Raw genomic sequence first — 13,775 nt, forward strand, 5'->3', positions numbered from 1 at the left:
GTCTCCTCTTTCCTATCTTTAAAAAAAAATTATTTGAACTTTTTACCATTTTATTTTTAAATTTATCTCTTTTTTTTTTGGCTATATCTTTTTGTATTATGTTTTTAGTGGTTGACATAGTGATTACAATCCACTTAGTTAATATTTTTGCTACTTAAAATGTAAAAACCTAAAAACCATAGAGATCTCTTTACCCTTGCCCTTATGTTATATATATCTGTCCTATATATTACCTCTACATATATTGAAAACCCTGATAGAGAAGTAATTTTTGCTTTCAACAGTCATATATATTCTAAATAACTTAACAGGAGCAAAATAGTCTATTATATTTACCCAGATAGTTATAATTGCTGTTGCACTTCCTTTATTCCTGATGTTCCAGGTTTCCCTCTGGTATCATTTCCTTTCAACACAAAGAAGTTTTCCATTTTTAAGACTTTTTCTTTGATTTTCAGGATTGTAATTATTTGTCTGGATAAAGTTTATCCTGTTTGGAGTTCATTGAGCTTTTTGATTCTGTAAAATGTATATCTTTTTCCAAATTAGAGAAGTTTGGGGGCATTATTTTTTTCTGCACCCATCTCTTTCTCTCCTATGGGACTCCAATGACATAAATGTAAAATATTTTTATATTGTTACTCAGGTTCCTGAGGTTCTGTTTATTTCTTTTTCAATCTTTTTTTCCCCCTCTGTTCTTCAGATTTTATAATTTCTGTTGGTCTGTCTTCAAGTTCATTGACTTTTTTGCCTTCTCAATTCTGATACTGAGCCTATCCAGTGAATTTTTTATTTCAGATATTTTTTTCAATTCTAAAATTTATATTTGGTTCTTTTTTCTAGTTCCAGTTTCTCTGCTGAGAACTTACATATTTCCATTCACTTCAAAAGTATGTTCACCTTACCTCAGGGAGCATGATTATGATAGCTGCCTTCAAGTCTTTGATAATTTTAACATCTGAGTCACCTTAGAGTGGCATCTGCCAATTATCTTTTCCCTTTGAAGATTGGTCACATTTTTCTGGTTCTTAATATATTGAGCAGTCTTGGATTATATCCTGGACATTTTGAGTACAATACTGTAAGACTCTGGGTTCTATTAAAATCCTCTGCAGAATGTTGATTTGTTTTGTTTTAGCAAGCAGTCAGACCATAAGTTCTGTCTCACCTTTGAGTGATGGTCTGAAGTTAGTTCAGTTTTCAAAGCCTTTGCTCTGGTGCTTTGGATCTGTCAGAGCAGTTAGTCTGGAACTTGGGTGGATGGTAGAGTTTGTTACAGTTTAGATCTCAAAGACTTTGCTATACTAGTTTGGGTCTATTCTGCATATGTGCAGTTCAGGCATGAAACTAAGATTTGTGTGGGTTCATGCACAGAATTAGAGGATACCACTCTCCCGTTCTCTCTTCCTTGGGAATTTCCCTACATGCCCAGCTCTCAGGGTTCCCTTTCCCAGACATTTGGCTAGAAAGCTGGAATTTTCCTTGGATTTTTTTTAGCTGCTTATGCTTTAACACAGTTCTGTACAACTAGGACTGCCCTTGGGGCAGCACATTGAGAGAAGAGAAAAAAGGACAGGGAATCCTCCTACATGTTTTCCCCCAACTTTATTGAGATATAATTGACATACAACATTTTCTACTCTCTTCATGCCATAGGAGCCCATGCCCCATCCAGGTGCCTCTGGTACACCAAAAAGACAGGTCTTCTGTTCGGGTTTAAGATGTCAGGTTTACTGCCTCTGCGTTGCAGCTCTGTGACTTGGGTTGCCCTTGGGGCAGGGCTGGGAGAGAGAAAGAGAAGAAAAAAGAAATGACAGTGGCCCCCCACATTCTCACTTTGCATGGGGCTCCTTTCCCCACTCCTCTGTCCAGAAAGACAGATTTTCTTGGAGTTTATGTTGTCTGTGTCCTGTGTAGTTCTGCATAGGGGCCACCCTCTAGTCAATGCTAGGTGATAGAGAGGAAGGAAAGTGAGGAAACACCTCTATATAAAGATTATTTCAGTTTGGGCTTCCCTCCCCAGTCTGCCTGCAGTTACTAACTTTGCAGAGTCTTCACATAGTTGCAGTTTATGTTTTGTCCGGAGTTTTTATTTGTAATAAGTAGGTCTAGTGGACTTAACTTCATCTTGGTTGGCACCAGAGCCTTTCATGAATTTTTAAAAATTTATTGTCTTCCAGGTTACAGTCGTTATTTCTGATGCTCAAACTGTCCTGTAATGGGCCAGTAGGAGACCCTTCAATGTTTTGAGATTTTGATTGTGATTACATTGAATTCATAAATTAATTTTAAGGGAGAATTGTTATCTTTACAATATTGTCTTCTCATCCACTTATGGAATGTAGTGTTTTTCTACTTATTCAGATCTCATTTTATGTCTTTTAATATCTTATCATTTTTTCCACATAGATATTCTATATTATAGTTTTACTAGTATTTTAAATATACTTTTCCCCATAGTGTTCTCTCATTGGTTACTGATAATATATGGCAATGATTGATTTTTGTGTCTCCATCGTGTGTTTCGCATTTTTGTTGAATTTCTATTTTAACAGTTTTTCCACCTGATTCTCTTGCACTCTTAAGCAGATAATTATATCTTCTAAAAATAATGGTAACTTATCTGTTTTTTTTTTTTTTTGGTAACTTATCTTATTGGCTCAGGCCTCTGTTGTTTAATAGTAGCAATGACAGCAAGCATCCTGGCCTCCTTCTTGATATTTAGTAAAATATGTAGTGTTTGACTATGAAATATATTTGTCAGTTTCTAGTATACCATACTCTTTAAGAAGATATCCTTATGTTTTGAAGTTCTTAAGATTTTTAAAAAATTAACAGTGAGCATTGAATTTTGTCAGATGCTTTTTTGAGCTGGTTCTGATAAATCTGCTTTCTTTTACCCCCACATTCATCTATTACTTGATTTCTTAATGCTAAACCTCTTTGTAAAAATTTCTACCATGAACTCTGCTTGGTCATGATGAATTGCTTTAGTCCACTGTAAGATTTAAGTTGCTAGTATTTTATTTGGGATTTTTACACCTAGATTCATAAATGAAGTGAATGTATAGTATTTTTTGTCTTAATCTTGTTCACTTTTGTATTCAGGAATATGCTGACCTTACAAATTGAATTAGGAAAGTTTTTATATTTGTTTAAATTTGAAAAAGCTTATTATATATAATCGGGATTTCTAAGACTATATCTGGGTCTTTCTAGTTTTTTCCTGATAGTTTGATCTATCTGGGTCAATTTAAGAATGGCATATTTTCTAGTAAAATCATCTCTTTCATTTAGATTTTAAAATTTGTTGTTATAAAGTTGTACATACTATTACCTCATAAGTTTGTAGTCTCCTCTGTTTCTGTAGGTATGTTCTCTTTCTTGTTCCAAGTGATTATTTGAATCTTTTTCCTTATCAATTTTTGGAAGATTTGCCTATTTAATGGTCCTTTTCAAAGAACCAATGTACTTTTGTTTTTGTTTTTGTTTTTTTTTGCTCCTATCATTTTTTACTCACTTTTTCTTAATTTCTGCTTTTATCAGTTCTTTTTCCCTATCTTCCCTGGGTTGAATATTCTCTTGCTGGCTAGTTTGTTATTTGTTTGCTGTCTAATGAATGGCATTCAAGTTGTAAGTTTCCTTTTTTTTTCACCACACTCTGGCTCTATCCCTCTGGTTTCAATTTTTAATGCTCTCACTGTCCTTTCTAAATGGTTTGTCATTTCATTTGATTTCCTTTTAACCCAAGAGTTATTAAGAATAGTGGGGTTTTGCCTGTTTCCCAGTAGATTTTTGGTTTTTTTGTTGTTTTTGGTATTCCTTTAATACTAACTTATGGCCCTGTTGTATTGTGGTCAAAGGAATATGGCTTAAGTAATGTCTACATTTTGAAATTTGTGGAAATTGTGTTAGTAGCTTGGTAAATGGTCAATTTTTATAAATATCCCATGAGTACCAAGTGCTAATAGGTTTTATTTGTAATATTGTTCAAGTCCTTTATATCTTTTTATTTTTTGTGTAATGTAATAAATGATATTAGGTTATTTAAGAAAATGTATATGTACATGTTGCAAGTAAATGATAGGTCTGGAATTTGCCTTAAACTATCCCAGCAAATAAAAAAGAGATGACAGAAAGATAAATTTATCAAAATGTTTGTGCTTGTTACAGTTGGGTTATGGTATACTGTATGGGTTTGTACACTCTACTTTTATGTATGTCTTAAATCTTTAATAAAAAGGTTTTTTAAAATCCTCCCTATCCTTATTTGTTTTTAGATTGCTTCATCTGTTGATTCCTGAAAACGCTGTGTTAAAGTATACAACTATGTTTTATTGTTTTTCTAATACTGTGTAGTTGATGTTTTGAACCCATGTAATTGGGCGTTTAAAATTTTACTACAGTTAAATTTCCTTTTAGCATAATAAAATCTCTCTTTTTCACATTTAATTTCTCATTTCGGTTTTTAATATTGCCATACTAATCTTTTTGTTATTGTTAGCATTTTTAGTATATTTTCCATATCTCTTCTTTCAGAACATTTTTTTCTTGTGAGATATAACTCACATATGGAAATATGATACACATAAGGAAAACACACAGAAAATTCCCATAAATTTGTAAATGCAGATATTAGTTAAGACATATTCCCTGACCACAGTGCAGTAATTTCATAAAAGAATAGCAGAAAGGAAAAAAGAGACAAAGAAATAAAAGTAAGTTTTTCTTTCTAAAACGTCTAAATAACTTCTGCTAACTTCTAAATAACTCATGGCTTTAAAAGGAAACCAAAACTGAAATGACAACTCACTTAGGACAGTGGAGCATTATATTTTGGAACCAAGGGGATGTGCCAGGAATGTGTGGGGCAAAGAAGAAAATTTATGGTGTTAAATGCTACTCATTAGAAAGCAAGAAAGTTCAAAAATAAATTGAGTGTTAAGGTAAATCCAGCTCATAATCTGTAGAACTAACCACTGTCTGAGTTGGATGGTAATCACTTCCTTGCTTTTCTTTTATAAATTTTACCACCTGTGTATGTATCCCTATACTTTTGTTTGGCTCATTTTAAAACTTCTCATAAAGAGCATCATACAGTATTGATAAGTTTTTCCTTCCGCTAATTTGGAAGCTATTCTTTTTATAAAATATTTCTTTAACTTTTTATTACGGAAATTTCAAACATAAAATTACAAAGATTGGTATAATTAACCGATTTATGAATCACTCAGTTTCAGTAATCATCAATACATGGTCAGTCTTATTTCATTCTTATCTTTACCTACCCTCTCACCCCCCCCCGATGATTTTGATGAAATATTTCTGTTCTTTACCTGGAGATAATAGGGATTACAATATGCATTTTCACTTTTCTCAAAATCTATTAGTATCTTACTCTCCTCCTGAATAACATAAAGACTCTGAGCACTAAAACTCCATTTTACCCCCTCCTAACTTTAATGTTACCATGTATTTTAATATTTGCGTTTTTTTCTTTCTGGCCGCGCCACGTGGCTTGCGGGATCTTAGTTCCCCAACCAGGAATCAAACCCTGTCTCCCGGCAGTAGAGGTGTGGAGTCCTAACCACTGGACCACCAGGGAATTCCCCCACGTATTTTAATTCTATTCTGTTTTCTAATACTCAACAAGAAATTGTGTATTAAATAGTCAGTGTTTGCTTAGGTTTATTTATATATTTACCATATTGCCCTCCATTCTTTCTTGCACCTCACATCTCCTTGGGATGACAAGCTTATGACTAAAGCATGTCCCTTACAATTTTCCTTTTCTGAGGGTCTGCTGGTGGCCGTATCTCTGTTTTTGTTCATAGATAGCTATGTGATTTGTTTTGCCATGTAACTTAGAGTGTATTTTCAAAATTCAGTGACATTGCTATAATAAAATCCCTTTTATTCCTTCATTCATCCATTATTTATAAGAACAATGTTTCCCAGTTCCTTTATCAATAAAAATGAAGGACAGAAATAAAATTGGTTGTAAAACCTATCTCAATAAGTAATATTCACCCATGAGTCCATAAACGAGTAAGTTTTAAATGCCACATCCACTCAAAAGAAGCATTCTTTTTACATTTACATTTGTTTTACATTAAATTTGAAAAAATATTAATTTAGATCTACGGTATTATAATGTATTATAAGTATTATCTTGTTAGAAGTGTTTAATATATAGAGCCTTCCAGTCACAAGACATAAAAAATTGATTTCCATTTATATACATTTTTGAGGCAGAAAGTATGATGTATAGTTATAGTAGCATAAAAATATATTACATTAGGATAAAATTCTGTAATCTAATCTTGAATGATTAGATTATTTTCTCATTGTTACTGAGATATGATTGACGTACAGGCTGTATAAGTTCAAGATACACAGCAGAGTGACTTGATAATTAGATTATTCATTTGTATTTCCTCAACAGGCCTCTCCCTTTGATTGGGAGGAGTCATATAAATGTATGAGGATAGTTTTAATTTGGGATACAGATCAGGTAGGCTGGCTGGTGACAGCTCCTAGACCCTCCCCCCCAGCCCCTCCTCCCCCCTAATTAGCTAGAATACGGGAGAGATGTACTCTAGTTGCCAAGCACTGTAGTTCACTCATTTCCCTTGCCTATCTGCTTTTCCATTTTCTTCTGTGTTTCATAGGTCTGGATTTGTGTTGGGCTCTGCTTTGATTCCCTCTCAACCCCTCCGGTAGGCAGGTAGAGTTCACTTTCTTCAGGGAACAGTTTTTCCATTTTGGCCTGTGATCAAGCCACCCCTGCTTCCTACAGCTCAGCATAAGCAAGGGGATCACTGCCCTTCCTGTTTTATTTACTTATTATTGTATATGTTATTATTTTAGTTCATCAGCACTACTCAAAATTACCGCTGCAGTGCTACATGTTCTTTATATTTGTTTCTCAACCTGGAGCTTCTCTATCAGCTCTAGGCTTCAAAGTCCTTTTATAACAGCTTTGTTAAATTATAATTCACATATCATAACATCCACCCATTTAAAGTGTACAATTCAGTGGTTTTGTAGAGTTGTATAACCGTGACCACAATCTAATTTTAGAATATTTTCATCATCCAAAAAGAAACCCCTTATTAGTCAGTCCCCACACCCACGCTCACACCCAATGATAGGCAACCACTAATCTATCTTCTCTATAGATTTGCCCTTTTTTGGACATTTCATGTAAAAGAAATCATATAATATCTGACCTTTTGTGACTAGCTTCTTTCATTTAATGTAATGTTTTCAGTGTTTATTCATGTTGTAGCATATATCAGTACTTCATTCCTTTTTATTCCCTAATAATGTGGATATACCACATTTTGTGTATCCATTCATCAGTTGATGGACATTTGGGTTTTTTCCACTTTTTGGCCATTAGTAATAATGCTGCTGTCAACACTCATACAGGTATTTGTGTGGATTTATTTATTTAGAAAGTGGAATTTAGAAGTGGAATTCCTTGGTCATATGGTAACTTCATGCTTAACATTTTGAGGAATGGCCGAACTGTTTTCCATAGTGGCTGTACCATTTTACATTCTCTGCAGCAAGGTACAAGGGTTCTAGTTTCTCCTCACACCTGCTAGCATGTTATTGCCTGTATTTTTTGTAGCTATCCTAATAGCTGTGAGATTGCAATTATCTACTGAAGTTGCGTTGAGCTAAGGACTTATAGTGTTGAACGGCCTTTCATGTGCTTATTGACAATTTTTATATCTTTGGACAAATAGGTCCCTAACTCACTTTCTTTTTTTAAAAAATAAATTTTATTTATTTATTTATTTAGGCTGTGTTGGGTCTTTGTTGCTGCGCGCGGGCTTTCTCTAGTTGCGGGGAGTGGGAGCTACTCTTCGTTGCGGTGCGCGGGCTTCTCATTGCAGTGGCTTCTCTTGTTGTGGAGCACGGGCTCTAGGCCCACGGGCTTCAGTAGCTGTGGCACGTGGGCTCAGTAGTTTTGGCACACGGGCCCTAGAGCACAGGCTCAGTAGTTGTGGCGCACGGGCTTAGTTGCTCCGCGGCATGTGGGATCTTCCCAGACCAGGGCTCGAACCGTGTCCCCTGCATTGGCAGGTCGGTTCTTAACCACTGCGCCACCAGGGAAGCCCTCGCTCACTTTTTAAATTGGGTTATTTGTCTTTTTTATCATTGAGTTGTAAGAGTTCTTTATATATCCTGGATACAAATCTCTGGCAAGTACATGATTTGTAAGCAGTGTTTCCCATTCTGTAGGTTATCTTTCCACTTTTGTGATGGCATCAATTGCAGCACAAGTTTTTTTTTAATACATAAATTTATTTATTTATTTATTTTTGGCTGTGCTGGGTCTCGTTGCTGCACGCAGGCTTTCTCTAGTTGTGGCGAACGGGGGCTACTCTTCGTCATGGTGTGCGGGCTTCTCATTGCGGTGGCTTCTCTTGTTGCAGAGCACAGGCTCTACTCGCCCGGGCTTCAGTAGTTGTGGCACGCAGGCTCAGTAGTTGTGGCTCGCGGGCTCTAGAGCGCAGGCTAAGTAGTTGTGGCACATGGGCTTAGTTGCTCCGCAGCATGTGGGATCTTCCCAGACCAGGGCTCGAACCCGTGTCCCCTGCATTGGCAGGCAGATTCTTAACCACTGTGCCACCAGGGAAGCCCGCAGCACAAGTTTTAAATTTTGATGAAGTCCAGCTTATTTTTTTCTTTTGTTACTTTGTAGGGTCATGAAAATTTACACCTATTTTTCTTCTAAGAGTTTCATGATTTTAACTTCCACATTTATGTCTATGATCCACTTTCAGTTAATTTTTGTATATGGTGTGAGGTAGACATCCAACTTGATTCTTCATTCCTATCCAGTTGTCCCAGCACCATTTGTTAAAAAGCGTTTTCATTCTTCCCCCATTGAATGGCTTTGGCACCCTTGTTGAAAATCATTTGACCATAAATACAGAGTTTATTTCTGGACTTTAATTCTACTCTTGATCTATATGTCTATCCTTATGCCACTGTCACACTGTCTTAATTACTAAAGCTTTGTGGTAAAGTTTTGAAATTTCTGAAATGTGAGTCTTCCAACTTTATTCTTTGTTTGCAGGATTTTTTTTTGTGGCTATTCTGGGTCTCTTGCATTTCCATATGAATTTTAGGAATAGTTTGTCAGCTTCTGCCAAAAATGCAGCTAGGATTTTTATAGGGATTATGCGGATTCTTTTTTTTTTTTTTTTTTTTTGGCTGCACCACACAGCATATAGAATCTTAGTTCCCTGGCCAGGGATCAAACCCACACCCCCTACCGTGCGGGTGGAAGCATGGAGTCTTAACCACTGGACCGACAGGGAAGTCCTTGATTCTTTTAATCAATTTGGGAGTATTGCCATCTTTACAACGTTGAGATTTCCTATCCATGAGCACAGGATGTTCTTCCACTTATTTAGACCTTTAATTCTTTCAACAATGTTTATAGGTCTCAGAATGTAAACTTTGTACTTCTTTCGTTAAATTTATTCCTAAATAGTTTCTTCTTTTTGATGATATTATAAATGGAATTTTGTTCTAAATTCGTTTTTGGATGGCTCATTGCAAGCATTTCGAAATACAGTTGATTTTTATATATTTATCTTATGCCCTGCAAACTTGCTAAATTTATTTATTCTAATAGTTTTTTAGTGGATTCCTTAGGACTTTCTGTATACAAGATCATTTCATCTGCAAATACAGTTTTATTTCTTCAGACATCCTTCTTAGGGGGAAGCATCTCATTTTTTACCATTAGGTATGATGTTAGCTGTGGGTTTTTTGTAGATGGCCTTTATCAGGTTGAAGAAGTTCCCTTCTATTTTTAGGTTCTTGAGTGTTTTTATCATGAAAGTGTTTAAATTCATGATACTGAATTTTGCCAAATGCTTTTTCTGTACCTATTCTGATGATCCTGTGGTTTTGTCCTTTATTATATTAATATGGTGATTGATTGATTTTCAGCTGTTAAAACCAAGCATGCATTCCTAGGATAAAAGCCACTTGGTTATGATGTATAATTCTTTTATATATTGGTATATTTGCTCATATTTTGCTGAAGGTTTTTGTGTTTGTATTCATAAGGGATACTGGTCTGTAGTTTTTTCATGGTATTTTTGTCTGGAATAATACTGGCCTTGAATGAGTTGGGAAGTGTTTCCTCTTATTTTTTAGAGTTTATAATGGATTGGTATTAATTCTTACTTAACTGTTGATAGAACCCACCTGTGTACCCATTTGGGTCTGTGCTTATCTTTGTGGGATGTTCTTAATTTCTTTTATTCCCTTGTTATTGGTCTATTCAGATGTTCTCTTTCTCCTTGAGTTCTTTTGGTAGTTTGTGTCTTTCTAGGAATTTGTCCATTTCATCTAAGTTATTTGTTAGCATACAGTTTTTCATAACATTACTTTATAATCCTTTTTATTTCGGTAGCTTCTACTGCTATTTCAAAGTATTTGGGGGGGTGCTGTTTTTGTTTTCCACGTCCAGTCAGCTTTTCTTCTTCTAGGAATTCACAGTTTCAGTTGGCTGACCCTTCCTTGTCTTGCATCACTTTTTTGTCTCTATTCTTTTAAAAATATTTTTGTGCTAAATACTTAAGTGGAAGTAGGGGTAAGTTTAGGTCGATGGAGGTTCTCTGTCTAATTGTCATCCAGATGTAACTCTCACCACTTCGGTTCTTGGAAGTTAACAACCAGTCTTTAATTTCATTGTTTCAAACAATTTGATGGCAAAAATAATAAGCTCTTTCTTTGTAAACTGTTCAGATTTTACTCAAAGCAAGTAAATGTTTAATAATTTGTATTACTAATTTGCATTTGCTTGATCTAGTTTCAGAAGCCCTACAGGTGGCAACTACTAGTCCAACTGCCAATACCACTGGTACTGCTACTACTTCCTCCACCACTGTGGGTGCAGTTAAGCAAGAACCTCTCTACTCTACTTCATCTGCAGTAAATATCCTGGAAAATATAAACTCTGCAGAACCCCCAAAGTCCATCGAACTTGATGGTCTTCCTTCAGACCAGTTTGCAAAAGGACAGGACACTGTTGCCATAGAAGGTTTTACAGATGAGGAGAACACAGAAAGTGGAGGAGAAGGCCAATACAGAGAGCGTGATGAATTTGTGGTAAAGATAGAAGACATAGAGACTTTTAAGGTGATGTGAATGTTCACAGGTATAAAGGTCATAGCTTAATGGGCGTGCCCTATGGTAGCCTTCATGATGACTTTTAGTACCATGCATCTAGCTTGAATTGTGAAAAGTTATATTTTTGTAATTATTCTGTTGTCATAATTGTTAAATAATGAAATCAAACTAGAGCTGTCAGGTATTTTGAAAAGGAAAATAGCTTAAAATAATTTTAACTCATCTCTGAGTTTTGTGTATTTCTGACTGGTCAGTATATTGCATTTAGCTACTAGTAATTAGAGCAGTTTTGAAATGTTAATTTTTTTCAAAGCTTCCAAGTCATTTGTATTATTAGAAGTTTGGAGAAAATGGTTCTTTATCTAATTTAAAAGTTTAAAGAAAATAACAGGAATACAATGTAAAAGTAGAATTAGACTTTTTTCACAATTTCAAATTGCAGAATGTTACAATTTCATATAAGAAATTTTTAGCAGTGTTTAAGAAAACTTATTTTTGGGTTTTTGTTTGCTTGCTTTTGATTTTATTTTTTAATTGGGGTGGAGAGAAATGGTATTAAAAATACAATGAAGAACATAATATTTAAATTATCCATATTCCTTCCATTCACAATTAACTGTTGTTAATATTTTAGCATATCTGTTTCTGGTCTTTTTGAATATGTACATACTGTTATAAAATTGCATAAATAATGTATGACAATATCATTAGTGGAAAACTTTCCAATAGCTATACAAAAGGGTAATGGGTTACTTTGCATGTTTGTGCTCCCTGTTTCTGGAAGAATTTAAGCAGAGATTGAATAGCCGACTTAAAAGAATTACTGCAAAAGTTCAGCTAGGTAAAAGATAAAAGGTTGAGCTAGGTAGGTCTTTAAGATTCCTTTCAGCTCTAAGATTCTATAAATCTAGAATATGTTGCTAGTTTCTATAAATGTTGTTAATACTTCTTATTACAGGAGGCTTTAAAAGCAGGAAAAGAACCCCCAGCTATTTGGAAAGTACAAAAAGCTTTATTACAGAAGTTTGTTCCTGAAATTCGAGATGGGCAAAGAGAATTTGCTGCTACAAATAGTGTAAGTAAAATGCTTGTTTACATTAACCTTCCTATTTTTTGACAGTGATCCTGGGTAAAATACAGAATGATGTAAATTTAAATGTATTGTTTAATGTATGTATATTGAGCATTTCTGAGATAAAATATTAAAATTGAACTACAGAGTATATGATACTGATTTTAAAATAAAATTAATGTCTAAATACCAGCTACTTAAAGTGCTTAACTTTTTATTTTTTAAATAAAGGAAAGGAATTAGTGTTAGTCTGTGAAGAATTCAGATGGACTCAGAGACTCTTATATTGATTATTCTGCCAGTCAAATATCCTGATTTACCAAGAAGACTTACAGAATTATTTTCTACCTAAGTAGTTGTTTAATAGCACTGAGTAAGTGAGCATCTGATGATTAGCCAAATAAGATTGCATCTATATATGGGCTTGCAGTTAAGAGTGAGGCTGGAATCATTTTTATTGAGGGTACAATTAGCCTGACCAGAGCTGCATGTTGAAAACCTTGAAGGATGGCTCTATGATAGTCTATCAAGACAACAAAGTAATATTTTGTGTACAGAATGTACAATTATGTAATTCAAAGTGTTTCTTTCCTTAGTACCTTGGATATTTTGGAGATGCAAAGAGTAAATACAAAAGGATATATGTGAAGTTCATTGAAAACACTAACAAAAAGGAGTATGTCAGAGTGTGTTCCAAAAAGCCAAGAAATAAGCCTTCACAAACTATCAGGTATTGTAGTAATTATTGGAAGGCTTATTATTGGCAATGTCTTGTACAAAGAATTACATCAATTAAAGAGGCTGATTTTTTTTTTTTTTTTTGCCATTATGTACAAGTCTGAAAATTCAGTGCCTGATGTAATAAGTGATTCTTTTTGAAGTAATGAGATGGGAACTGTAAAGCCCATGGCTATCATGGTGGGATGGGTACCCTTTTCTTCCCTGAGTCCTTTTGGTGTCACCCTAGTATAGTGAAAAAAATTGGATTTACTGTCTAAAGGTTTGAATCCATCTTTTTGTGACCTAGATTAAGATAACCTTTCTAGGGACTTCCCTGGTGGGCCAGTGGTTAAGACTCCATGCTTCAAAAAAAAAAAGACTCCATGCTTCCACGGCAGAGGGCCTGGGTTCGATCCCTGGTCGGGGAACTAAGATCCCACATGCGGTGTGGCCAAAAAAAAGGAAGAAAGAAAAAAAAGATAACCTTTCTAAGCCCTCTTTTTTATCCATAAATAAAGTGAAAATGATAATGGAATGTCAAATTTAAAATGAAAAAAATTGAGCCTGTACATTACAAGTACAGTAGAATTGTCATCATGTATTAATGTGACTCTGGGTTGTCTAGAGCGTGAATTTGGAAAACAGATGACCTAGCCACATTCCCTTTGATCTGTATGGGAAAAGGGAGTGTGAACCTTGATATTCTCAATCTAGTGCTAGGAAGATCTAGTTTAATGAAGATTCCAATTTATTGGACACAGCCCACCTTATTTTTATGATGCAATTTTATCCACTCCCTCAAATCTCCAGAACC

General features: G+C 34.8%; 1 protein-coding gene across 3 annotated transcripts in view; it reads left to right on the forward strand.

The window, feature by feature from the left end:
- QSER1 (glutamine and serine rich 1) overlaps positions 1–13,775 on the forward strand; it is an 87,276-nt gene that overhangs the window by 47,634 nt on the left and 25,867 nt on the right. For all 3 annotated transcript variants that reach the window (XM_082410405.1, XM_082410406.1, XM_082410407.1), the window contains 3 exons: positions 10,850–11,178; positions 12,128–12,244; positions 12,838–12,971. In XM_082410405.1, coding sequence (XP_082266531.1) covers positions 10,850–11,178; positions 12,128–12,244; positions 12,838–12,971 — 580 coding nt within the window. The remainder of the gene's footprint in view (positions 1–10,849; positions 11,179–12,127; positions 12,245–12,837; positions 12,972–13,775) is intronic.

Source organism: Balaenoptera physalus (assembly GCF_965194825.1).
Source record: "Balaenoptera physalus genome assembly, chromosome: 10".
Lineage (NCBI taxonomy): Eukaryota > Metazoa > Chordata > Mammalia > Artiodactyla > Balaenopteridae > Balaenoptera > Balaenoptera physalus.